This window comes from Myotis yumanensis, unplaced genomic scaffold, assembly GCF_028538775.1.
Source record: "Myotis yumanensis isolate MYYU_CA2020_CCGP unplaced genomic scaffold, mMyoYum1.0.hap1 SCAF_3, whole genome shotgun sequence".
In the NCBI taxonomy this organism is placed as follows: domain Eukaryota; kingdom Metazoa; phylum Chordata; class Mammalia; order Chiroptera; family Vespertilionidae; genus Myotis; species Myotis yumanensis.
Window position 1 is genome coordinate 208913007 of NW_027223754.1, and position 27019 is coordinate 208940025.

Below are 27019 nucleotides of genomic sequence, written 5' to 3' on the forward strand. Positions count from 1 at the left end.
CTCTCCGACCACTGCAAGGCCGTGGCCGCCTCTCCCTGTGGGATCTGGGGCCTCAGAGACCCGCCCCTAGCAAGCCCAGAGGATTCGAGGGTTCGTAAAAAACCGAGAATCCATTTGCAGCCCGCGTGGCGTGTGACTGCGTACCTCTGGTTTTGGTGCCTCCGTAGCTCCCACTCAGTCTCACTGCGCTTCTTTCTTTTCCTCCAGTTGTAGATCTCCCACTGGGCCAACTTCCCCATGGTTCTGAGTGGCGGTTGTTTACTTCATAGTTGATAGTTTCAATGATGCTGTGAGAGAGCAGCACACACAGGTCCGCTCCCTACGCCGCCATCTTGGTTCTCCACAAATTGAACATAATTAAAGCATAGTGATTAATCACAAAAACAATATGTAATTATATATGTGTTTTCCGATGGTCTTAGGCGACCCCTGTGAAAGGGTCGTTTGACCCCCAAGGGGTCACGACCCACAGGTTGAGAACCGCTGCCACAGGGCTGGTTCCTCTGACAAACAGCCCCTTCCCCGCCCTGAAGTCACCTGGGCTTTCAGCCCCCAGTCATCTCATTAACATAAAGTGCAGGGTGGCGGAAGATGCTTCTAGAACACGCACACTCGCGTCCCTTCCACTGGGCCCGGCCTTCCCTTACCTGGAACACCGCCCTCCCATGCCACGTCCATGAATGTCTCTTCCCAGCACTTAGCACCACTTGAGGGACTTATGCGTGTCAATATTGTCCTCCCCAGTTAAAATGTTAGCTTTTTGAGGCCCTGTCTTGCTTGCGGCTTCGCCCCTAAAGGGCCAGGCATGGTCACCCAAAGACTCCTTACTGAGTGAATGAACAGTTGACCCTCTGCCACCCCCATGGTGTTCATAAAGAACCTCAATCCGGCCGCCAGGTGGAAGAGCGCGCCTGCGCAACGCTCCGCTCTGGCCTGTCCCGCCTCGGCCAGGGGGTGGCACTGTGCGCATGCTCCTGGCTGCGCGGTCCTCCGGCGGCTCCGGGCCGCTCTAGCCACCCCTCTCGCCTGCTCCGGCGGGAGGCGGGAGGCGGGCGCGCCCGCGGGGTCCCTCCAAGATGGCGGCGCAGAGGAGGAGCCTGTTGCAGAGTGTAAGGAACCGACCCGCTCTCCGGGCCGGGGGTTGGGAATCCGGGGGGAGCTTGGGGGGGCTGTCTGGTGCAGGCGCGGCTCTCTCCTCGCCTGGGGCCGCCTACCTCTCCCTGGCGGAGTGCGACCGCCGCCTTCCCCTGTCCCGGGCCGTCCCGCCCCGTTTCCCCAGAACAGGGGCGCGTGCGCACTGCGGGCCTGGCCGTCCGGGGCTTGGATTCCGGGTCTCGGACCGCCCGAGCGTGTGGCGGGCACGTCGAGCGGGGCAGTTCCAGCGCAGGAAGGGAATGGGGCCCCCGGCAGCGGGGGGAGCAGGGGTGCGGGCCTGGCGCTGAGCTGTGGTGGGATGACAGTAACCATAGCAACAGTAGCCACTTGTGTACCACTTACTACCTCCAGGCTTCGTGCCAGTGGCTTCACGGTTGTAAGTGTAATCTCCGTGACAGCCCCGGAAGATAGGTGCTGTGATTATTCCTGCTGTACAGATGAGGAGACAGGCACAGAGAGGCATCATTTGCTCATGGCCACACAGCTGGCGAGTGGCAGAGGCAGAGAGAGTTAAAATCAGGCAGCCGTCCTCTTAACCTCTCACCCATGCTCAAGGAATGGCTGCAGTTGGGCCGCGGGGTTCTGGTCCTGGTGGTAATTCCCCATGCCTCGATCGGCCCCGGTTTCCTTGTCTGTAAGGTGAGGGCAGGCAGTGGGGGGATTTTCTATAGACTCGTCTCTGCCTGCAGCCTGGACCCTCATGGGTTTGTCGCTGGTGGCTTCCAGCCCCTGCATCCTCCTGACACGTGTGCACGTAGGACCAACACTGTAGGTGCACACACAGGGTGGCGCCTTGGGCTGTTCTTACCTGCGAGCAGGGGGCCTTTCCCTGGGGTCCTCCCCAGACATCGCAGCCTGTTGTAATTGCCTGTGGACCTGTCTGCCTCCTGTGTGCGAAAGTGAACTCATGGAAGACAGGGACTTGTGCTTTGCAATGAATAGTGTCACTAGTACCTACCACCACTAGGCGCCGGGCATTCAGTAAATATTTGTAAAATAGTGAGTAAAGCATTTGTAGCCAGATCCAGTGCTCAACATTGGCCCTCCTACCTTTGAGGGTCTTGAAGCATCCGAATTGGAGTGTGTGTATGTGTGTGTGTGTGTGTGTGTGTATGAGAGAGGGAGAGAGAGGGAGACTTTTACTGCTGCATATTAATGACAGGCTTTGTGTAGACTCTGAAATTCCTCTTCCAGGTCAGTAACTCCCAATGGGGGGAGGGGGAGTGAACACCTCTCCCTCTCCACACCTTTGGTTGTCCCCCCGCCATTTTTTTTTTTTTTACTCCTACTTGGCAGGTCAGCCTTGTCATTGAGTTAGGTAGACCTGGCCCTCTGCTTTGTAAGCTCCCAGAGGGTGGTGTAAATGTCCCCGTTGTAATAAACATTTCGGAAACACTGGCAGGAGTGTGGCAGATGCTGAAAGTGATCATCGCTGTAGGCTGACTTGGCTTGCCGAGGAGACTGGCTGCCAGCTTCCCTTCCCTCTAGGTGTGATGGAGCCCACGGGACTCAGGTTAGAGCGAAGGTGAGCTTTACTATGGGCTTTTGGGTGGTGGTAAGATCTTTGAAAGATAGGATCGTTAGCTTTAAGCACATAGCATCTTAATGAAAGGCAAAGGGATGCCTGATAGGTCTACACAAGTCCCCTCCCGCCCTAATAATGATCAAGACATTTCTGCTCACAGGGTGTCTGAGTGTGCAGGTGGTGTGCGGGGCCTGCTGTCCTGCCCTCCACGGTCCTGAGGCTGGTGAGAGTAGCTCAGACACCATCATGCAGCAGATGGCGTGAGGTCTGCTAGGCTGGGCCTGGGGGCACAAAGAGAAAAGACATCTGCCCACCCTCACTACATGTGCAGGACAGTTTAGAAGGAGCCATACACCACTAAACAGTGTGCAAGTTACTCTCGCGTCAATGTGGTGAGAGGCTGTGGATGGCCTCGTCTGACCCGGCCAGTGCAGGCTGCCAGGAGGGCTGGGGAACTGCTGACATGGAGGGTGTGCTGGGCCAGGTGGCAGAGTACGTGGTGGAATGACATCCCAAGGAGTATCCCTTTCTTCCCCAGGCAGTGTGGTACCTTCAAAGGTGTTTTGAAGAAAAGAAGAGCTTTTGAAGATAGCTTAGTGTGTTCAAAAGAACCTAGCCGTCTGATAAAGCAGAGTCTGAATCTTGTATGGCCTTGGGCAAGTCACTTAACATTCCTGAACCTTGGTTTCCTTGGCCGAAGAGGACTTCCTTCTAGAGGTTCTGTTAGCAGTCAATGAATTACCATGTTTACACTCCTAGCCTGGCATGGTCACTGCGGCGTGAAGTTCCACCTTCAGTTCTGCCATGAGCGAGTGCCTGCGGTTCATTCCCTCAAATGTCACGGTGTGGCAGGCACATGGAGGTGCAGGGGACACTGCCTTCGTGAGACGTATGTTCTCTTCCAGGAGGGAGACATTAAACGGTGAACAAGCACAGGTTACATATGATACAGTAATAGCTATAACATGACATCAGGTGGTGCTGTGAGGAAGAATGGTCTGGATTCACACACAGAATGGTGGAGGGGCCATTTCACACCAGGTGGCAGGGGAGGACCGCTCAGTATTTGATGGGATGAAGTAGGGGACATGGGAAGGAGTATTCCTGCCCGAGGGAACAAAGATGTTCCTTGGGGAGCAGCAAGGAGGCCAGTGTGGCTGGAGAGGAGTATGCTGGGGAAGGTGGTAGCCGACGTTCCAGGGAGCCTTGTGGATCCTCAGGTGGACTTTGGATTCTTTTCTAAGTGTGATGTGAAACTCACGTCTGGTTTCAGGGCACAATGTGACCTGATTTGTGATTAGAGAAAGCCCTTCACTGAGAAGCCCTTGAGTGGCAAGAGTAGAAGCTTGGGACCTGCTAAGTGGTACTCAGTTGTCCAGATGTGAGATGTCAGAGGCTTGGCCAGAGCGATGGCAGAGGAGTGGTGAGAATACTGGGTTCTGGCTGTATTTTGGAGGAAGGGCTGATATAATTTGTTGACAGATCAGATGTGGGGTGCATGACAAAGGAAGACGGAGTTAAGAAGGGCTACAAGGTTTCAGTTGGAACAACAGCAGTGCCCTTTACTGAGGTGGGGAATGCAGGAGTGCATTGGGGTCAGGGAGAAGCAGGTCTGTGATTTTGCCTATACTATTATGTACTTACTAGTGGCCTGGTGCATGAAATTCGTACAGATTAAAAGGGAATTAATTAGAGGAAATTCTATCTAATAAAGAGTGAGTACGCTAATTGACCCTCACACCATCACAAAGATAAGGAGGTGCCCACAGCCAATAAGGAGGGAATATGCTAATTGACTGCCATGCCCTCAAAGATGGCGGTGCCCAGTCCCCTCAGCCCCACTGGGGCGGCAGGCATGTGACAAAGCTGGGCCCGCCTCCAGGCGGGCCCGGTCACTCTGCGCACCTGTCTTCGGAGTCCCCCAGCCCCCTCAGCCCCCCAGCCGCCCAGGGCCGGCCCAAGGCGCAGGCAAGCCTCGGATGTTGGCTACCCAGCCATCCAGGGCCGCCTGAGGCTCAGGTAACCAGGGCCAGCCAAGGCTTGAGCTGCTGGCAGTGGCAGCAGCAGAGGTGTCATGGGGGTGTTGCCTTTCCCTGATCGCCGGGTCACCTCCCGCCCCTGAGGGCTCCCGGACTGTGAGAGGGGGCAGGCCGGGTTGAGGGACCCCCCTCCAGTGCATGAATTTTCATGCACCGGGCCTCTAGTATTTTAATATTGCTATTTGCCCTTTCTCTTTAATAGAAGTGTCAGAGATGAAAGAAAATTAGTAAAATGTATATGAAAATCTTCCTCCTGTCAGAGTCTGGGGTGCGCCATGGGACCCAGAGTCAAGTCCCCACCCACCCGCGTGTGCCTCAAAATCATGCAAGACTCAGACCCGGCTGGCCCCACCCCCATTGGGTGAGATTCAGACCCGGTTGGCCCCACCCCTGTCAAGCCCCGCCAGGTGAAGGGCATACCCTCAGATCCCCCAGCCTGGCACCAGGAGGGGGGTGCAGCTTCAAGTCCCCCATCAAGCCCCGCTGGGTGAGGGGCGCAGCCTTAGGGCCCCTGTCAAGCCCTGCTGGGTGAGGGGCACAGCCTCAGGTCCCCCGGCCTGGCGCTGGGACAGGGGGTGTGGCCTGAGGTCCCCCGGCCTGGCGCTGGGACAGGGGGTGTGCCTTGAGGTCCCCCAGCCTAGACTGGGGCAGGGGGCGCGCCTTGAGGTCCCCCATCAAACCCCACCGGGCAGGGAAGGGCGCAGCCTCAGGTCCCTGCTGATCCCTCATTATGGCTTGTTATGGGAACCCTGCCTCCACTCTAGGCGCAGCCATCTTGTGTTACGGGATCCCCGCCTCTGCTGTGGGCACAGCCACAATATGAGCACTCACGCCATCTCATATTAATATGAGATGGTGTGAGGATTAATTTGCATATTACCTCTTTATTATATAGGATTATTTTTAAAAATCAACTTGAAATAAAATTTTTTAACTTAGACATGTCTCGAGCTATCTATACAATCACAGGTGCTAGCTATATATTTTTCTAATGTACATGAAAATAAATATGTATCCATTAAAATAAAAACATCTGTTAGGCCTTCCCCTACAGCCATCTCATATGCTGGCAGAATTCGGTCCAGCTGCTCCAGCACAGTAAGTGCTCCACCCTTATTAGTGGCCCCTTTAAGAGTGTATTAGGACGATATTTGTGATGAAAACATAGAGAACCTTTTATGAAAACCCTGGTGAGAGAGGTGGGGGCGCCAGAGTGGAGTTTGTCCCAGAGGAGTAGGGAAGGAAAAGGGGGTCATTCAGAAAGATGGAGATGGCATCGGGTGTTGTAAGCTTTTTGGAGAGAAAGAACTGCTGCCCCCACCCTGAGCCATCTTCCTGGGGGCATTATTCTCCCTTTCTGAGCTTCCTTTTTGCCTCTAAGGAATTCGGGTGCTTTCACCACAAAAACACTCGGCCTTTTCATACTATAATTTGATATTCAAGCTGTGGCCTGAACTTGGAACCGTGCTTTATCCACTAATGCTGCCTAGGAGTTTGAGATGTCTCTGTGAGGATTGAAATGGAATTCTTTTTAATTTAATTAATTAATTTATTTATTTAAAAAACACACATTAATTTGTTGTTGGACCAATTTTTGCATCCATTGGTTGGTTGATTATTGCATGTGCCCTGACCGGGGATCGAACCCACAACCTTAGCATATCAGGATGACACTAACCAACTGAGCTACCTGTCCAGAGCTATAATGGACTGTTTTTATGTGATGTGCTCACATATGTATATGAGGAACTAATTCATACATATATTTATTTATACAAGGTATTTATAATGCCCTTAATAGGTTATCTACAATTGGATCACTGTAGAACCTTTTCATACCAAAATACGGATGTTGGAAACTCCTGCTTACACAATCAAGTTAGAATTAGGATTTTTGAAACAGCATTCTTTCTTACCATACTTTCTGTTACATTCTTGTGGGAAATTAATTTGTAAACCATCGAAGCGTTAAAGTGGTCCATGCTCGCTGTTGTATTTACTTGGCTCTGTGACGAGGCTGTGTGAGCGTGAGAGGCCCCCTTCTCAGCTTCCCAGCGACTCACGACTCCCATGCCGGGCGTGGAAGCGCCACTTGCTGTTGGTGCTGGCGGGCCTGGCATTTGGGGCGTGGGAGAAAGTATGCATCAGTGTGTGTTGGGGTGGAGAGGTGGGTGGTTTGTGTGAATAGAAAATCATGACCTTTCCGAAAATTGTTCAGAAATATGGAGAGAAGAAGCAAGAGACTTGGGAGTCTGGGATGTTGTAACAGAATCAGCCATGGCTGCTTGGGGTGGAAAGTCCCGGGGAGGCGGACAGGAGTGGGAGGACACGATCACAGCCCCCCCAGCCACAGCCGTGTGAGTGATGTCCGTGCCTCTGCTGAATTCAGGGAGGACCACATGCTCTCTCTCCCCTACATGGGTAGGACCTTTAATTCTCCGGCCAGTTGTTAGGGAATATTGGGGTGCTGAGGAGACTGCATTCTGCAGAAGGAGTGCTCATGAGTGTCTGAGAAGTTGCCCATATGTCGTAGGATCTAAGATGTCGTTAATTGTGAGGACACACCATTATTTTACATACTACCTAGAAAGAAAACACTGCAAAATAACTAACACACCAACTTGAGAGAGTAATATTAAATGTTGAAACTAGCCGAAACCGGTTTGGCTCAGTGGATAGAGCGTCGGCCTGCGGACTGAAGGGTCCCAGGTTCGATTCCAGTCAAGGGCATGTACCTTGGTTGCGGGCACATCCCCAGTGGGAGATGTGCAGGAGGTAGCTGATCGATGTTTCTCTCCCATCGGTGTTTCTGACTCTCTCTCTCCCTTCCTCTCTGTAAAAAATCAATAAAAATATATATATATAAAAAAATGTTGAAACTATATGCATTTGACCCAGCCAGTGTGGCTCAGTGGTTGAGCGTCACCTATGAACCACCAGGACACAGTTCGATTCCCAGTCAGGGCATATACCTGGGTTGCGGGCTCAATCCCCAGTGTGGGGCATGCTGGAGGCAACCGATCAATGATTCTCTCTTACCATTGATGTTTCTATCTCTCCCCTTCTCCCTTTCTCTCTGAAATCAATAAAAAATTATTTTTTTTAAAAAAACTTTATATATATAAAAAAGAAAATATATGTATTTGCATCAGTGAAATAAGGTAGCTTGTCAGCAATACCAGGCTACAAAGCCAAATGGTTACGGGGAGTGAGTGGGGTGCCTGAAATGCATGATGTGGCCACAGGGATGGATTTCTCAGGAAAGGGGCCCCGTGGCCTTGGTCGCTATTTTCCCAGAGTCTGTGACACATACATTGAGGTGGTTTGGTGTGTGCTGGCGTACAACTCATTGTTACATATTGAGGAGGTTATTTGCTTTTCAGTTCTCTCTCTCTCTTTTTTAAAAAAAAAATATTTTATTGATTTTTTACAGAGAGGGATAGAGAGTTAGAAATATCTATGAGAGAGAAACATCAATCAGCTGCCTCCTGCACACCGCCTACTGGGATGTGCCCGCAACCATGCCCTTGACCGGAATCAAACCTGGGACCCTTCAGTCCGCAAGCCAACGCTCTATCCACTGAGCCAAACCGGTTAGGGCTTTTCAGTTCTCTTTAAACTCTCTGATGATATCAAGAGAGAGACTTGATTTGCTTTTAGTATATCCTTACACCTTTCTGCTTCTTGGTAATGACTCTTCTTTGTTAACAGAGGGAACAGGGGTCCGGCTCAGAAGCTGCAGCAGGCAATAGGTTCAACTAGAGTTTAATAACCTTCTTTTGTTTTTATTATCTTCAAGATAGGGCAAGTAATACTGGTTTTCTTCTTACAATACTGAAAAAGTTTGCATTGTAAATGAAGTCATTAGAGTACAAGAAAATGTGGCAGTTTAAGGAAAAAATATGAAGTGGATAATTTCTTGAAGATGGTTGAAGTTTGGGAAACACAGACCTCTGGATTCAAGCAGGGCCTTTGTGGGTGGACAGGGCTTGGGAAGACAGAAAAGAGGAGGGAGGCCTTGCCTCGCCATGGATACTTCTTAATATGCTCGTTGGGTAATTTTTTCTTTTTTTAAAAATATGTTTTTTATTGATTTTAGAGAGGAAGGGGTGAGAGAGAAACATCAGTTGGCTGCCTTCTGCATGCCTCCGCACCGGGATCGGGCCTGCAACCCAGGCATGTGCCCTGACCTGGGTCAGTGGTTGCTAGAGGTCTGGGGAGGGCATGGCTGGCTGCAAAGGTGCTAGACCGGGGTGTGTTTGAGATCATGGGGCTGTTCTGTGTCTTATTGTGGTGGTAGTTACAGAAATCACTACGCATGTTAAAATTCAGACCTGTACACCCAAAAAGTCCATCTTATTGTATGTTAGTTTAAAAATAAAAGCAAACTCCCACACTATAGAAGTAGCTCCAGGGTGCAAAGCACAGAATTGAAGCGCTAGAGTAAATGCAGCATTAAAGCAATTAAAATGGAATAAAAAGCGTGAAAACCAGAAAGTCACTTCCTGTCAATATGTAAATAGACAGAAGATGAAATTTACCACAAAAGCTAACCACAGGCTTTTTACACGTTTGATTGCAAAAGCCTATTGAAGTGGTTCTCACGTCCTTTTTTGAAGATTCACTGTTCACTTGTAAGAAGTTGTGCACAGTGCTGTGCTTATTTAAAATTTCAGTAAAGCTTTCATCCCACTTTAAAATATATATATTTTTTATTGATTTCAGAGAGGAAGGGAGAGAGAGCTAGAAACATCAGTGATGAGAGAGAATCATTGATTGGCTGCCTCCTGCACGCCCCATATTGGGGATAGAGCCCACAACCCAGGCATGTGCCCTGACTGGAAATCTAACCGTGACCTCCTGCTTCTTAGGGCAATGCTCAACCACGGAGCCACACTGGCCGGGCTCAATCCCCCTTTTATTCTCCTTGCAGTTGAACGTGGATTCTCCCACTTGTTTTTGTAGCTCCGGTTCAGCACAGTGGTCCTGGGAATGCCCTTGGGAAGCAGGCACAGTGCTCAGGTGGGGGCCCATGTCGGGAGGCTTTCACTGAGGGAGTGGATCATGCTGGGGCCTCCTGTCAGAGTCATTTCTGGGGCTTAAAAAAATGCAGGTGCTCAGAGTGCACCGTAAGGAGATTTAGGAAATTCAAAATCTGTGTTTGGGCTGGAGCTTGGATATGTGTGTGTGTGTGTGTGTGTGTGTGTAGCACTGAGCAGCCTGGTTTGAGATCAGTGGGCTACAATGGGAGTCAGACACAGGCGGGCAGGAGCAAGGGAGACAGGTGGTAGGAATACAAAAAAGGGCTGTCAGTCAAACCTGGGAGGGTCTTTCTGAAGGAAGACTTCCTGGAGGTGGTGATTCCTGTGTCAGTCCCAAAGGATGTGGAGAGTGGCTCAACAAGGACAAGGAGTGTGTTCCACGTGGAGGGTAAGAGTAGGTATGAGTGGACAGAGCACTGCAAGCATTTGGCACAGGTGGAGAAGGTCTGGCAGGGAGCAGATGGGAGAGGAGTGGGGACCAGGGAGTAGAGGCCCCAGTGCCGGGGACAGGGACTGGGACTAAGGCTAGCTAGTAAGTCAGTCTCTCAGTCGCCTGGGAGGAGCTGCCTTATGCAGGTGCTCTGGGCCCACCAGGAGTGGACGTTCTGGGTTTGGGGCCTGGGGACCCGCAGTTTTAACCAGTGCCCAGGGCGTTGGAGTCAGAGCCACTGCAGTGAGAGGAGAGGAGCCACCCAAGTACTTTCTACCAAGAGTTTGCTTCACTGTGTGTCTCATTCGTGTTTTGTCACAGCTCACACCTGCAACCCACTGCTGAGCCTTGCCTTTGGGAACTCTGCTCTTTTTCAGGGAATGGGTTTGTGGACTAGCCACAGAAAAATGCCAGCCTTCTGCAGGTGTCTGTTCATCCAGGGTCCTTGTTTTCCAGAAGGAAGTAGAGGCCTCTGTGCGGGGGTTCGGGCCTGCAGGGCTTTGGTTGGGCAAGCAAAAGGTGAGGTGGGGTCTGCCCTGGAGAAGGTGACACTTCACAACTTCCTGGTGTCCCTCCCAGGAGCAGCAGCCAAGCTGGACAGACGACCTGCCGCTCTGCCACCTCTCAGGGGTGGGCTCAGCCTCCAACCGAAGCTATTCTGCTGATGGCAAGGGCACTGAGAGCCACCCGCCGGAGGACAACTGGCTCAAGTTCAGGTGAGAGTGCCGGGTGCTCCCCTGGGCATTGCAAACAAGCGAAAGCAGCCGTTTTGCAACTGTCCTGCATGGGGCTTGCCAGCGAGCTGTGGCCCATGGGGGTGGCCTGTGCTGCTGTCCCTTCCACATCTGGACCTTAGACCAGCCTAGGCTTGCGACAGTGGGTGGGGAGCATCCCTGAAGGTCGTGGCCTGAGTGAAATGATGGGCAAAGTGGGGGACCTAAGTGGGCACCTGAAGCCACAGCTGCTGTATCTTTGGTCTCCCCCAATTTTTGTCCCTCCTCCTCCTCACGCTGGAACTGGTGTCCTTCTGTGAGCCCTGGTTTCCACCGCCTCTTCCCTCTCTCTTCCAGGAGTGAGAACAACTGCTTCCTGTATGGGGTCTTCAACGGCTATGATGGCAACCGGGTGACCAACTTCGTGGCCCAGCGGCTGTCCGCGGAGCTCCTGCTGGGCCAGCTCAACGCCGAGCACACGGAGGCCGATGTGCGCCGTGTGCTGCTGCAGGTACTTGCTTGGCAGCTGACTGCAGCCGGTGGATCATCTCCCCCAGAGGCGTGGCCCCGCAACTGTAAAATGTGGGTTCGCCAGGGCTGGTCTGAAGACCCTGCCGCTCCTTCTCTCCTGCAGGGGACCCGCTCTGGGAGCCTCTCCCAGTGGCAGGGGCTCCCTGTTTCGGGGAGTCCAGGAGCAGGCAGCCGTCACGGTCCTTGCCCACAACTGGCAGGGTTGGCTCTGGAGGAGATCATCTTGGGGAACGGGAAGTAGGGGTGGGACCTTGGGCGAAGGGGTGTCGTGGGGAGGGGGGTGATTCAGGATGGGTCCTTTCCTTTGGGTGTGGCTCAGGTGCTCAGCCTCCAGTCACGCTAGCAGCCTGGGCCTCGCCTCCTCACTTCTGGCTGCTTGGGGCTCCCCTGCCAGCTCTGCGTTTCTTTCGGCTGCTGTTTGGGAGATTTCTTCCTGGCATATCCTTTTGGAAGCACATCTGGAGGCACTTAGTTTGGATGAAGAGGATGGATTCCTGTTCCTCGAAAACAGCGTTCCCAGCCCTTTCCCTGCCTCAGCACCTGAGGCCCAGGTCACCCTCCAGCCTCGGGGCCCTGCGCCGGTGACTCTAGCTGGCCCCCCAGGAGGGGCAGCAGCATGGCCAGTGTTCAGGGCCAGCAGGATGTGGTCATGACACCGGCGGTCATTGATCTAGTCTTGCTCTGAGCCCGGTACCGAGTGCTCAGTCACTCAGAACAGCACTTACCTCTGTTGAGGTGAGGAGACCGAGGCTGCCAGCTGGCAAGCGGCAGAGCTGGAGTTCACTCCCAGGTGGCCTGACCACAAGCCCATGCCCTTAACCTCCGTCTTTAGCCTCAGCCTCTCGCTCTGCAGTGCACGTGCAGAGCCCCCACCCATGATGGCCTGCACTTAGTACAGTTTGTCACTATAGTCGGGCATTGCAGCATCAGGTGGCAGTGGTGTTTTGACCTGGCCGTTGCCCTGACAGCTGTCCCTGTCCTCTCTGTGCCTCTAGGCCTTCGACGTGGTGGAGAGGAGCTTCCTAGAGTCCATCGACGATGCTCTGGCTGAGAAGGCGAGCCTGCAGTCCCAGCTGCCAGAGGTACTTCCCTAGCCTCCCCCGAGGAGAGGCATGTCAGGCTGGCTTTGCTAGGAGCACTGATTGATCTGCCACTTCACGCCCAAGCCATTGACACCACTGGGCCAGAGCAGCACAAGTTAGGGGACAGTTCCTGACTGGGGGGTGTGGGGGTCGATGGGTGGACACTCCAAGGGCCTTGTTGGTTGCTGTGGGCAGCATTACTCAGGCTGAGCATGGGGCGGGCAGTGAGGGTGTGAGGAAAGGCCCTTTCAGGTCAGTCCTCGACTTGAGTCTGCCCCCAGCCTTGTCACCTACCCACTCATATCAGCACCAGCACTTTCAGAGCCGGCAGGACAATGAGGTCACCTCTGGCTTTCCTAGAGAAGCCTGCCTGGAAGTGCAGCTTCATCCTGGCCGGGCCTCCAGTCCCTGCTCTTTAGGGGGGCGGAGGGGGAGACGGTCTCTGAGGACCCGGCCTGCTCTGACCCCTAATGGTGGCTTGCAGGGTGTCCCCCAGCACCAGCTGCCTCCTCAGTATCAGAAGATCCTTGAAAGACTCAAGGTGCTGGAGAGGGAGATTTCAGGAGGAGCCATGGCTGTCGTGGCTGTCCTTCTCAACAACAAGCTCTACGTCGCCAACGTCGGTGAGCCGCCTGTCCGTCCCTGGGGAGGGCTGGGGGAGGAGGCCAGCTTGGGGGACTGTGCGTTCTTCGGGCAGCTGCTTTCCAGATACGTGGAATCTCCAGCCCATCTGCCAAGGCCATTGGGTGGGTTTCCCTGTTACTCTTTGAGTGTTTTATCCTATCCGGCCGGTGTGGCTCAGTGGTTGAGTGTCCGCCCATGAACCAAGAGTTCACTGGTTCGATTCCCAGTCAGGGCACATGCTGGGTTGTGGGTTTGATCCTCAGTAGGGGGTGTGCAGGAGGCAGCCGGTCAATGTTTCTCTCTCATTGATGTTTCTCTCTTACCGATGTTTCTAACTCTCTCTCCCTCTCCCTTCCTCTTTCTAAAAGCAATAAAAACATATTAAGAAATTGATTTGGGTTCTCTTTCAAAAAAGAGGAGTGTCTCAGTCCCAGTGAGGAGAGTGAAAGTAGCAGCGGGATACGGGCGGCCTAGCTCTCGTCCCCATGCTGTCCCTAACTTGTGGCCTTGGGGAGTTGTGTCCCTGTCTGGGTCACCTCAGTGGCTTCCTCTTCTGGAGGGTGGCGAGGTGGGCTGGGTGTGGGCTGGAGGGTGAGGGGTCACAGGGACATTTTGTAGGATTTATGGGCAAAGAAGAGGCCATCTGGGACCCTGAGAAGGCCATACCCCAGGGTGCCGATTACTGTAGGGGCGCTAGAGAGACCCCACTGATAATGTCCCTCCTCTCTTCCTCCTTTCCTTAAGATTTCATTATAGAACAAATTTAGGAATGTAAAAAAAATAGAGTGACTCGCATTTAATGAGCCCTCTGTGCCTATCCCCAGCCCCGGGAGTCATCTCACGGCCAGTCTCATTTCATCTGCAGCCCTGGGTCCCCGCATTGTTGTGAAGCAGACACCAGACATCGTGGCCTGGTATCTGTAAATATGTCAGTGTATCTCCCTAGACAAAAGCTCTCTTATTAAAATCATAATCATAATCATGCTAGGATGGAAAAGTTTAACCTAATTCCTTAATATTGTCAGCTCTTGCGACTGCTGGCTCACCCAGGGGTCTGAGCCTATTTTCTTTGCTTGTTTCAAGGATTTCCATTCTCTCTCTCTCTCTCTCTCTCTCTCTCTCTCTCTAACGTGGCTCTTTCCTCCCTACGCTCAGTCTGCTCAGCTGCTCACATTCTGCTGCAGGTACGAACCGTGCACTTCTATGCAAATCCACGGTGGACGGGCTGCAGGTGACACAGCTGAACGTGGACCACACCACAGAGAATGAGGATGAGCTCTTCCGCCTCTCACAGCTGGGTGAGTGGGGACAGGGGCCGCGGGTCAGTGTTGGGGGCAGCCTCGTGGCTCACCCTTGCCCTCTTCGGTGGTCATGTGGAGAGAGTGTGAGTAGACGGGCCATGACCAGCTGCCCAGGGTTGAAGCCCAGCTCTGTTGCTTACTAGTCGGTGGTGTTTGGAACTTACCTGTTTCCTGTGCCTCAGTTTTCCCATCTGCGTAATGAGATGATAGTAACACCTGCCTCGGGGTGTGGTGAGGATTAAGCGTTAACGCATGTAAAATGCTTCCAAGCCTACCTGGCACGTTCACTGTTATTGGTGGAGACTGAGGCCAAAGAAGTCCTGAGATTTCAGCCACTGCCGCAGCCTCCCGGAGCTTCCCAGGCAGCTATACTGGGCGGTGCTGGATGTGATGGGCTGTGGAGGAAGCCTTCCTGTGAGGGGGATTCTGATGGAGATGGGGACTGAGGACCTGGGGGCTATTGGATTAGCCGCTCTCCAGGCCGCCTGGTGTGACTATTTCCTGTTCCCCAGATGTGTGTGTCCCCTTCTTTGTGTTCCTCATTATGAGCAAGATCTGGCTTGTGTTGTTCTTCCACTGGTAGGTTTGGATGCAGGAAAGATCAAGCAAGTGGGGATCATCTGTGGGCAGGAGAGCACCCGGCGCATTGGAGATTACAAGGTCAAATACGGCTACACTGACATCGACCTGCTCAGGTAGGTGGCCAGCCAGCTGTGCTCCCCTCGCCCCGTTAGGCTCTAGGAACAGAGGTGCAGTTGCAGGAGCTCAGAGCCCAAGGAGACCCTTCCTTCCTCCCAGAGGTTGGTGTGAGGTCAGGGGTCAGAGTCCTGTAGAGCTAGGCTGGCAAAGGGTCAAAGCCAGAGGCAGCAACTAGTGCCTCAGGGCTAGCAGGAGAGGCCAAGGTTAGCCTGAGCGGCCTGGGGTGGGTAGGGACAGACCAAATGCCTTGTTGGTCAGTGCTATTTATGGCTACGGCCCGGGCAGACGTGTGAGACGAGTTGTACATTTCCCTCCAAGGATATTTCCCTTCCGGCTGCCACCCAGTGATCATAGCAGCACTGGGCACAGCTCTGTACATACATTCTCTTACTCAGTCCTCCCTCGGGCCTAGGAGGTAGGTACTGTTGTTACCCAAAGGTATTTTCATACGAGGAAGCTGACATGGTGACAGAGGTAGCTTCTGTGATCACGGGGCTAGCCATGGGCAGAGGCAGGACTTGAACCCAGGCAGCCTGCATTCCGAGCACATTGATTGGAAAAATAGGTGTTTGTACGATCATGGCATTTAATGTCACATCAGAGCCATGGGGGAATCATGCCAAAGACCCCTCATCAGAGGGCAGTCCTTGTCATGTTTTAGAAGTAGAGTTAGAACTCCTTCCTCCCACAGGATTTAGGCAGTTGTGTTTGGAACCTTTTGTCTCTAATTTGTAGGGTTCTGTTCCTTTGTTGGAAAGTACAGATGTGGTTTCAAACAGTTCAAACAGGCCAAGGATATACTGTGCAAAGTGCGTTTTCTCCTGCCCCGAGATGGGGCTCTTCCCCAGAAGCTGCTGGTTTCCTGTGTGCCCTGCCCAGAGTTCCTGCGTGTGTGGTGTGTGTGTGTGTGTGTGTGTGTTGGGTGGGAGCGGGGGAGGGGTAGACATCCTTTTAAAAACATGCACTAAATGCTAGCACACCCTTTCCAGTATTCTGTAGCTCACTGTCCATTAGGTGTCCGTTCCTCCATTCTACACACTCAGCGTTGAGGCTGGTGTGTTCTCGGTCACAGCTGCTGGAATTCAGTGTGTGCTGTGTCAGCACTCGCTACTGGCCCCGATGGAAGGGCCTCGGGGTGTTCCCAGACTCCGCTCTTCCGGATTCTGTTGCCAGAACATCAGATAGCTGCTTGTGTGCGTGCACACGGGCAAGGCCTCTCGGGCACTGCTGGCTGATGGTGCCTCAGAGATGACCCCGTGCAGGGCGTGCCGGTGAGGTCTGAGTCAGCCTTACACTTGCTTTGGAGGAGCCTGGAGGAGTGGGCTTTCAAAAGAGAACCCCACCCTCCCCTGCCCACCCTGCCCCTGGCACTGCCCAGGCTCTGTGGGCAGGAGCTGCAGGTTGGGGCCGGGATTGGGCATTTGACCTTTGTGCCCTAAGCCCAGTTGTCTCTAGCCTTCTGGCCCTCAGAACTTGATTTTCGTAGCTGTGCTCAGAGACAGGTCTGTTTTTCTGGTTTTTCTTTTTTCTCGTCTTGCCAGATGTGAGTTTTATTTTACATTCTGGGGTAGATTCTTCCCCTTAGCAAAATAAATGTCCCTAGGGGGCCATTCCAAGTACAGCTCTCCCCTCCACTCTCTCCCCCCAGCGCTGCCAAGTCCAAGCCGATCATCGCAGAGCCTGAAATCCACGGCGCACAGCCCCTGGACGGGGTGACTGGCTTCCTGGTGCTGATGTCCGAGGGGCTGTACAAGGCCCTGGAGGCAGCCCATGGGCCTGGGCAGGCCAACCAGGTGAGCTGGGCCTAAGCAGAGCATAGCTGGCCAGCCTGCAGATGGCATGCTCCCCTGGGGGCCTGGCCAGCCCTCCTGCTCGGCACCAGAGTGCTCAGGGCCCAGGCTCCGATTCTCAAGTGCCATTGCCAGGTATCCTCTCTGGGCTCAGAGCTGGGGAAGAAAACGCCCAGAGCTCCGAGAACACCCATTCCCCCAAACCTTCCTTGTTCTGGGCTTGAAGCAGCCCCAGAGCCTGAGCAAAGCCTGCAGGGAAGTGGGCGAGATGGACGTGAATCGCCGTGGGCTCGGGTTGCTTTGGAGATTGTCCGGGAAAGGTCCTGGGCCGAGGAGGGGAGCGCAGAAGTGCGGCCTCGCGCACAGAGCACTGGCCAAGGAGTCGTGCCGGCCGTGTCCAAGCCCGCGCCACCCTTCCCCCTCCTCTCAGCTGCGGGTAATTTACAGTTTGTTCTCATGTCTCAGATGGGGATGATAACACCCACCTTTGTGGGGTTGTGGTCACGCAGTCGCTTCAGGGATGACTTTGAAGGGAAGCCGCCTCTACCTGACCTTGGGTGGCTGGTAGGTCAGATAAGTTCAGGCCGTGTTTCTCCTGCCATCTCTGAGTCTTGTAGGAAGGTAACTTTTCTGCCTTTTTCCTTTCTTTTCTTTATTATTATTATTTTTTTTTTTTTTAGAAAAACAAGAATTTATTGACTGCAGCAAAAATATATACTTAGGCTGGGCTCCTTTGGCTCACTGGGAAGTCAGAGAGAAGGGGGTCTTGGAGACAGGTTCATGGGGTTAGCCCGGCATGAGCTGCCGCTGCTCCCCTGGTTGCAAGTCTCCTGGGGTCCCTTAGAGGTTAGGGGATACGGCCTGTGGGGGACAGAGAGCGGGAAGGGAATGGCATGGGCATGCTCCCTGAAGGGAGACCACTTGCTTTGTCCTCTCTAATTAAAGGTTATGAGGGAAAGTCTTATATGCCGCCCTCTCTCCTGATGCCTGTGTTCAAGGTTTTCATCTTTTTATCTTATTCCTCTAGTAGCCCTGTAACGGGGGTGTGAAGATAGCACCCCCTTTTACAGAAAGGGAAACTGAGGCTCTGGGAGGAAGAGACTTAGGCGAGGCGAGGCGAAGCAGCTCACATCACTTCCACTTAGGGAGCCTGGGGTGCAGAGTTCAGGGTCTCGCCTGAGGTGACCTAGGTGGACAGTGGGGCGGGGGGCCGGGTTTGAGCCCACCTGACTGGCCCCAGGTCATTTCCTGTTGCCTGCCTCTGCCCCCTACCTCCAAGAGACCTGCCAGCCAGCATGGAGAGGATTTTGTTTCTGATCGTATCATCAGTGTGATTTTCTTTTTCGTTTTCTTTGGTCTTCAAGATAGAATTATCCAGTGGCTTCTTACTGGGTTCTAGGATACACTGGTCAGTGGACTTCTCTGCCTTCATTCTGTGTCCCCATTTGCTGACAAAATTGGCATATCCTAGCCCATAATGAGTTTGTTCCAGGAAAAAAGGCTTAATCGTCACAATTGCTCCTCTGGTTACAAGTCTCCTGGGTCCCTTAGAGGTTAGGGGACACGTGCCTGGCGTGGTGGGCATGCACTTACACAGGGCTTTCTAGCAGTTCCCACAGTGCCCTCCCATCCATTATGTTACTTCATCCTCGTCGTAACCGAGGGAGGTGGATATTCTCCCTGTTTTATTGGTGTGGAGGCCAACAATAAGAGAGATGACAAGGCCACACCTTGTCTAATGAGAAAGTTCCAGAAGGATTATCCTGAATCCCTTGAAAAGCTTGGATTGCAGGTGTGGCTGGTGGGGACTTCCTTCACCTGCTTGACCAGTGACCCGTTAGTGTCCTGGTGAGGCTCTGGAGTCACGGCCCACAGTCCCTGGGCCCCCTGTTCCTCATCAGGTCTCTGCCCCGCCCTCCCAGGAAATCGCTGCCATGATCGACACTGAGTTCGCCAAGCAGACTTCCCTGGACGCGGTGGCCCAGGCCGTGGTGGACCGGGTGAAGCGGATCCACGGTGACACCTTTGCTAGTGGCGGTGAGCGTGCCAAGTTCTGCCCAAGGCACGAGGACATGACTCTGCTGGTGAGGAACTTTGGCTACCCGCTGGGCGAGATGAGCCAGCCCACAGCATCCCCAGCCCCAGGTGAGTGCAGGGCGGGCAGGAAGCCACCTGAGGAGGCCGTGGGCTGGGCTGGGCTGCAGAGTGGCTGAGGCGCCAGGCCTTGCTCCTCCTGGAGCGCAGCAGGTAGAGGGGGAGGCCTGGCTGTGAGCAGCTTTGATCTGGGCCTCTGAGCCGCCTTTGATTGGTTTCCTTTTTGTCTATGAAATGAAATACCGTCTGCCCTGGTTGACCTCCTAATGACCCGAGAGCAGAGAGCTTCAGAGACACCAGGCCACATGATAGGGACGATGGCTCACCAACTGAGGGCCTACTCTGCGCCTGGCATTTGACCCGAATGTTTCCTGTAGGCCTCACTGACAGCCCTCATGGAGATAGCACCCCCTTTTACAGAAAGGGAAACTGAGGCTCTGGGAGGAAGAGACTTAGGCGAGGCATGTGGACAGAAGGTCCCCGAAGCCTGGCTCTGTTCCTGGGCCATGTTGGGGTGAGAGTAATGCACTTAACTTTCTACTTTTTGAGTTTTGGAGTCAAATTGCTCAGGAGGCCAGGCAATCGTCCTTTCTGCACCTCCTCCCTTGCTGCTCATTGTGCAGACTGTTGGCTCCTGGGCTGCACTTTCTCTTCTTTTTTCAAACAAGCCTTAGCGCTCAGGCATGCCCAGATGGGTTTGTTCTCCGGCGGACACCAGGGTTACTGGAGTTTCTCTAGCTCGCTGTTATTGCAACCATATTTTTGTTGGGCCAGCCTCAACTAGGAGCACGCTTATCCCCTCGGATTAGAGCATCGTCGCGGGAAGCCAGGCAGTAACCCTTTCGTCAAGCAGCTCAGCACTTGATCCTCCTCCTGCTTTGAGCACAGGAGCTGCTGAGCACCAGCCCCTGCCTGGACGGCAGTCTTTGCCCCTGGACTCCCCTTCTCTGTCCCATGGGGCAGAGGGCCACGCTGCATCTCGGGGAGCCAGGCTGGGTCACCACCTTCTCCTCTCAGCCCTCAGACACCACTTCCGTCAGGTCCTGGAGTGGCCCTGTTCCCACCACGCCAGCCACTCCCTGGGGCCCACCTCTCTCTTTCTTCCACAGTCACAGGAGGACGCGTATACCCCGTATCCGTGCCTTACTCCAGCACCCAGAGCACCAGCAAGACCAGCGTGACCCTCTCCCTCGTCATGCCCTCGCAGGGCCAGCTGGTCAATGGAGCCCACAGCGCTTCCACCCTGGACGAAGCCACTCCCACCCTCACCAAGTAAGCCCTCACCTATCTCCACTCTCAGGCCTGCTTCCTGGGGACAGCCCTTGGTCTCTGAACAGGAATGCCAGGGGCCAAGTGCTGTAGCTAAGTGATCCTGGTGAGATGCCCTGGGGTCTTGACTTCTCAAATGCCCGCCTCCCTTCCTGGGAGTTCTTTTTAGACGCTGAGGCCAGAAGAGGCAGCGCTGCAGGTTCCAGCAGCTCATTGAAGTGGGAGCTGGGAGGGGGCGGGTTTCCAGGGCAGAGGGGCTGAGGCTGCGGGGAAGGGACAGGCACCTGATGTTGACACCTGCTGGTCACGTTTTCTTGTGGGTCCGTGTACGAGTTCTCACTGAATGGGAAGGTTCTCCTCCCAGTGGCATCCGTGCTTGGGGGGTGGGATGTGTGTGGCCTGCACGGGCTTGTCAGAGCCAGGGCTCTCTGACTGAAAGGTCTGAGTAGCTTTGAAGTGAGTTCTCTAGTCTGAGGGGGAGGGGCAGAGGCAGCAGGAGGTCTGGAGCCTGAGGAGGGTGGGCAGGCCACTTCCTTACTGCGGACCTGCCTATAGGTCTGGTGTTCACCCCACCCCCTCATTTCTGTGGAATGTATACCCCCACCCCTCCCACCCACCAGGAGACCAGGGTCTGGTTTCCACATTCCGGCCTCGGCCTGCACTGCACAGAATAATAGAGATGCCACACCCAGCCCACTCAGAGGAAGTGGCCAATTGGAAGGGCCATCAGGAAGGGGGTGGCACTGCTTCCCTCTGCCTGGAGGGACTGGAGGGGGCCTTCCCCTCTCCCTGCCCCCCTGCCGCTGCTGCTGCTGCCGCTGCTGCTGCCACCACAGAAGCTAAAGGGGCCCTGCAGGCAGCTGAGTGATGGGCATCCCGAGTGCAGTTGGGGGTGGCTTGGGCCGCCGAGAGGAAGCCACTAGCTGTGTCCACCAAGGCAGAGCATGACAGCAGTGGTCCCAGGCCAGGCAGGAGAACCAGCTGTCCTTCTGCACCCAACTCCTTGGGGGCCCCTAAACAGCCCCTTCCCTCCCTTTGGCATCTGAGCATTAGTTGGGCCCCACCCTGGGCCGGCCCGGTGCTGGGTGCTGGGCAGTGCTAAGGGTTTGCAGGACGGTGGGCCAGCAGGTAACTTCCAGCTGTTACATGCTCTGTGACAGAGGGTGGGTGCCAGGAAGTTCTGAGAACATGGGGGGACCCGACTCCCAGCTGGTGAGAGAGGATGAGAGGGAGGGCTAAGGAGGGTTTTCTGGGAGAAAAGTCCTTGCTGGCCTGCGATCTGTGGGGTTGATCAGGGTGGGTCCGGAGAGATTGGAGCGCACGACCTCCAGCTCATTGCTGGGTACACTGGTCACTAGCCATGCGTGGTCACTGAGCACTGGAACGGGGCGACCCATTTAGTTCTAGTTCATTAAAAAGCCATGTGTAGTTAGAGCTTGAAAAGCCGATTTGACCTTTCATCTCCTAAAGACCATGTGGTCGGGCTGGCTCTTGGGTCACCTTTGTTCGAGGACTTTGGCCTGAGGCAGGGCCTCTCTGTCCCCGGCCTGGAAGCCCAGGCTCCTGACTGACTCTGTTGTCCCTGTAGCCAGAGCCCGACGCTGACCTTGCAGTCCACCAACACACACACCCAGAGCAGCAGCTCCAGCTCGGACGGGGGGCTCTTCCGCTCCCGGCCCGCCCACTCGCTCCCGCCTGGCGAGGATGGCCGTGTGGAGCCCTACGTGGACTTCGCCGAGTTTTACCGCCTCTGGAGCGTGGACCATGGTGAACAGAGTGTGATGACGGCACCGTAGCCCCGGCTGCGGAGTGCAGCCGAGCAGGACCTTCGTGAGGACCAGGGGCCACTGTGGAGCAGGATGGGCTTTTCCCCACCAGCTGCCTGTGCCGTGGAGCCAGTGGGCGCCCAGTCCTCAGCCTGACCGTCCTCCCCCAGCTGGGTGCTATGGAGAATACCCTCTCAGCGTCAGTGCAAGCGGACCCTTGGATACGCCATGTCACTGCAGAGGGGCTGGAGGCCACCCGCCCAGGCAGCCTCAGCCAGGACCGACGCCACTTCTCAGAACAAGAGGTGCTAGTACGGGAGCCTGGCTGGCTGTGAGCACCCCGTGGGGCAGGACGGGCAGAGGTTCTCCTGTGACCCCGCACGTCACAGGCCCAGCAGCCACTGCTTTCTCAAGGCCACCCTTCCCGCCACCACCTCCCCTGGAAGAGCCTGTGGCCGGTGATAGTGTCCCCTCACCAGCAGCTGGTGGTTCGCCCCTTTCTTCTCCGGCCTCTAGAGTGAATCCTGGTTGACGTCTGCATCTTCGGAGCCTGCACCGTCCCTGGGCCCCTTCTCTGGGCCGGCCTGGCTGTTTTCAGTGGTGAACATTCAGGAAGACCAGGGAGGTGGGGGCCTGGGATGGCTGCAGCGGGCAGCTCAGCGGGAAAGGAACCGGAGGTAACTGTCCGGGAGGAGCTCTGGCCCTGGAGTCCTCCAAAGGGTAGGCGGGGCTGGTGGGCATCCCCAGAGATGGGGTGCAGGGGAGCAGAAGTGCCCGACCGAGCGAGGACTGTGGCCTCTTGTCAGGCCCCTCCAGAAGGAGAGGCCCCAAAGCAGAGTGAGCGACTCCGCTTTTCTCTTTCCTTCCTGGAGCTGGGAAGGCCCTGGCTGAGGAGCCATGAAGACCAGCGATCTTGACCACTGACGGTCCCTGCTGCTCCGCAGGAATGAACAGACGCGTGTGGAAGAGGGACCGTGGGAAATGGTTCTGAAAGGGCAGAGGTTCTGCGAGCCCTGCTGCTCTGTGTGGAGGGCCCAGGTGTGCGCTGCTTTTTCAGGGGTGGGCGGGCTCAGGCCATCAGGCCCGAGATGGACCACCTCAGTGCTCGCTGCCTCTGGGGAGGGACTGCACTCCTGTTTTCACAGGAGAAGCCAGCCCAGGAGACCCACATATGCCCTCACATGGTCTGCGGTGGAGCAGAAATCAGACCTGCCAGTCCCCGAGGCCCCTGGATTCCGCCCCTCCCCAGCTCAGCAGGGCCTGGCACTGTGTGTGGCCTCCATGTACTTGGACTCAGAAAAGTCAGAGGCCGGCTCAGGCCCTGCTCCTTCTGTGGTCCCGGAAGGCGGTTCCCGAGGGAGGCAGAGGAAGTGCCTCTCGGCAGAGCGCCCCCCCTCCACCACGAAGCCACCTCTGTTAGGTGAAGAGGTTTAAAGTTAGTCACAAAGGCTGGGAACAAAGGGAATTCTCTTCCAAGAACATCCCAGTGATGCTGCTTGGTCTCTGGAAATAGAACCCCTTTGTGCCACGGTGAGGAAGTAAATGGTGGGTTATGCAACGTGGTGTTAAGGTGCTCTCACTCTTGTGTCCTGGAACTCAGGTGGTCAGGGTTGGTGGGTGCCTCCTGTCCTCTCGCTCCCGGGCTGGGGTGGCAGAGCTGGGCTGTGAACCTGGCCTCTGCCTGGCCCAGGGCTGCTGCCTGCTTGGTGGGGAGAGGGTGGCGGCTCTCCCTCCGGCAGTGGCTGCTGTGGGGCACTGTTCCTGCCGGTGGTGGGGTGGCTGGTGGTGTGACCGTCAGAGCTTCGGGCACCGGGACAGCCGTGTGAGTGGATGCTCAGGAGTTCTTTGCTTTATTTTGGTTTTGTTTGGGTGGAGGATATTCTATAAATACCAGTCCATAAAGTGCCTCTTCCTGTTTTGGGAGACTTAAGAACTCAGCTACGCACAACAGCGTCTGCAGCTAAAACGGAAACACTGCGTGGCTGAGGGACATAGCCAAGCTCGGCGTTTGGGTGATGGGCGCCCAGACACTTCCCTCCCCCTCTGCTGGGAAGCAGTTGTAGGCGGGGGTGCTGGCAGAACTGCCTTTCAGGACCTGCCCCCTCGGCCTTAGCCGTCCCCAGCGGGTCCTGACCACCTGGAGTCACAGGTCAGCCTAGCACCCTGAGCGGGAGGTGGCGGGCGGGCCATGTCCCAGATGAGTGACGGGCGCAGACATATGGGCATAGTCCCAGCACAAATGGCCCTGTCCAGTCCTATAGGCCAAAGGGCCTCCCACCTGCTTTGCCTCAGGCGTGTGGGGGTGGAGCACTGCCCTGCTGGCTCTGTCACCCGTCCCCTAAGCCTGCCTCCTGAGTGAGGGCGAGAGGGGCACGTTTCAGCCTCTGGGTTCCCTTTGGTGGAGCAAGGGGGGAGCTTAGTCTCTTTTAAGATTTAAGCAGTGGCAAAGGTCAGGACACGAAGAACTAAGGCAGCCAGGCGAAGCGACCCTCCCGTGGGCGAGTCCCACCCCCCTCTGACACTGACACCGAGCCAGGAGCCAGCGGGCCCTCTCCAGCCGGTGACCCCTCCCACGGCCAGGTCAGGGGCACCAGGGAGGCCCCCACCACTGCTCCCTGTGCCCACTTGTCCCTTAAAAACATTGGGTTCCCTCCCAGGACAGGACTGTCACAGGCTTGATGGAGGCCCCGGCCTGGATCCAACCAGTGGGGCCAGGCCTTTGGGAGCCACTGCTTGTCCGGGCCCCGTGCCCGCGCCAGGAGCTCCGCGGATGCCGGGGGCCATCTTCAGGGTTTGTGCTGGTGTTTCGGTCCTTGTCTGGTCCACTGATTCTCACAACCCAGCCCTGGGCTTGGTGGCGTGTCCCCACCGCTAGTGCAGTGGCCGCGAGACCTGTCAGGAGCCACTTGGCCACTGTGACAGTGACATCCAGGGAAAGGCGACTGGTCGTGCCCTTTCTGCGGCTGGTTCCTTCCTGTCACTCAGGCCTCAGCACAAAGCCACCTCCTTAGAGGGGCCTGCCCTGTCCCACCCCAGCCACACTGGCCCCATCTCCCTGTTTGATCTCTGTTTCACAGAAACGCAGCCTCTGACATTTCTTGCTCATTTTTTTTTGTTTGCCTCTTAACTCACTAAAATGTTCGCTTGCTCATGAGCGGAGTCTTTGTCTACTTAACCCAGCGGTTCTCAACCTATGGGTCGCGACCCCTTTGGTGGTCAAACGACCCTTTCACAGGGGTCGCCTAAGACCATCCTGCATATCAGATATTTACATTATGAGTCGTAACAGTAGCAACATTACAGTTACGAAGTAGCAACGAAAATAATTTTATGGTTGGGTCACAACAGGAGGAACTGTATTTAAAGGGCCAGAAGGTTGAGAACCACTGACTTAATCGATTGGGTCCTGGCTCCAAGGTCCGAGTGGTGTCAACTGTGTGGCAGCCCTTTAATAGGTGCTGAATGAATGAATGCGTGGATAGCTGTGTGACCTTGCTGAGCTACTTGACCATGCGGAGTCTAGGTTTCCTCATCTATGAGATGAGGATCTGACCCACTTCTTCATCAGAAGGCCTGACATGTCTGAGCCGCCATAGAGGTAAGAGTGGCCTGACCTGCAGTTGTGGAAGAGGAGGACTGGGGCGTCGCAAGAGCTGAGATTTCCGCCACCTCCACGCCTGGGTGCACACTGTCAGGTCACGTTGGTGAAGGCGCCACCTGGGTCTTGAATGTAGCAGGTGCCCTTGCAGCTTCCCGTGGAGCCCAGGCGTTGAAGAGTGGTTCTGGCTCTTGCCTCTTCTTGGAAGCCCAGAGGGAGGCTCTCCGATGGGCCCCCAAACATTTTCTCCAACAAGGACATCTTTCATGATTCTTTGTTCCGGGTCCTCTGTTTTGAAACCAAACAAGGACACAGATCGCAGCCATTCCAGCGGCTCAGCATGAGCCCGCGCTTTGTTCCGCTTTGTTCCCACGCAGAGGCAGGCGATGTGGGCCCGGAGCAGAGACAGGCACTTGACATTTCCCCAGCCTGGGCGGCCTCCTCCAGGGCAGGCAGTGTCTGGCCGCTGGCCTTAGGAAGACTGACACCAGGTCACAAACGTCATTCCTGCCTCGAGACCCCCGAGGGGTCAGAGGGCCCAGGCCGTGTGGACCAGTTGTCTGCAGCCCTTGCCCTTGTTCTCCCAGGTTAGAGGGGGTAGGGTGGGGGAGCAGGGCGGGTTTCTGAGCCCACCCATTGCCTCAAGGCCAGAAGCCCCTTGGCTGCTTCCACGTCCTCCAGGACCAAGCTCCCACACTGGTCACTTGAGCAGAGCCGTCTGTGGTCCAGACAGAGCTGAGCTCAGCAGCCTTGCCCAGTGCCAGCCTCCTGCCTCCAGTCATTGGTGTCCATTGCTCTGCCCCCTCCCCCACAGGTGGGAACTTGCAAGGCATTACACTTCTAAGGGAGCCCTCCCGGTGGCCGCTTTGTCTGAAGGTCCCCTGGGCCCTGTTGCTGGCCCCCACTTGAGAGGAGGAGATAAAGCACAGATGGGCTAACTTAGGAGGTGAGGCAGAGTGATCAGGGCACAGGTTTCTGCTCAGAATCAGCCAGAGCGTCCTAGTGGCGCACGAGCTGTGCGCCTTGCGGGGGCTGCCTGTGGCAGGTGGGAGCACCAGTCATCACGGGGTGTGAGCAGAGGCTGGTGCGCCGGCCTGGCGCTTGATGGGGTGGGCCGGGGACTGAGCTGCGGCCCCAGCCTAGCGTGCAAGGCCCCCCACACTGCTGGGACGGGCTCAGCCTTGTGCATCTGTGCCTTTGCTGATGCTCTCGCCCTGCTGCCTGGAGGCCTTTTGTACAGGGTGAGAACTGTCCATCCTCAGGACCCAGCTACTAGCCCCTGCAGGGACCCCTCCCCTGCTCAGCCCTCTCCCAGGCTCCTTGGCTCCGGTGGGCACAGAGCATGGCTGCCGTGAACCTGG

At 55.4% G+C, this 27019-nt stretch overlaps 1 protein-coding gene across 1 annotated transcript; it reads left to right on the forward strand.

The window, feature by feature from the left end:
* Positions 1-1066: 1066 nt before the first annotated feature.
* On the forward strand, positions 1067-25214 carry TAB1 (TGF-beta activated kinase 1 (MAP3K7) binding protein 1). The gene is made up of 11 exons (XM_070411153.1): positions 1067-1109; positions 10771-10907; positions 11262-11415; positions 12431-12517; positions 13002-13140; positions 14326-14439; positions 15026-15137; positions 16790-16934; positions 18854-19076; positions 20135-20297; positions 21883-25214. Exons 1-11 carry the CDS (start codon positions 1077-1079, stop codon positions 22088-22090), a joined length of 1515 nt encoding a protein of 504 aa, XP_070267254.1. The 5' UTR covers positions 1067-1076; the 3' UTR covers positions 22091-25214.
* Positions 25215-27019: the final 1805 nt, after the last annotated feature.

What these genes read in the sequence shown, in the direction of transcription:
- TAB1 (XM_070411153.1), top strand. Translation starts at nt 1,077, where the DNA reads ATGGCGGCGCAGAGGAGGAGCCTGTTGCAGAGT. An exon ending in GACAACTGGCTCAAGTTCAG is followed by an intron (nt 10,908 to 11,261) that starts GTGAGAGTGCCG and finishes TCTCTCTTCCAG; the next exon opens with GAGTGAGAACAACTGCTTCC. An exon ending in GGCCTGGGCAGGCCAACCAG is followed by an intron (nt 16,935 to 18,853) that starts GTGAGCTGGGCC and finishes CCGCCCTCCCAG; the next exon opens with GAAATCGCTGCCATGATCGA.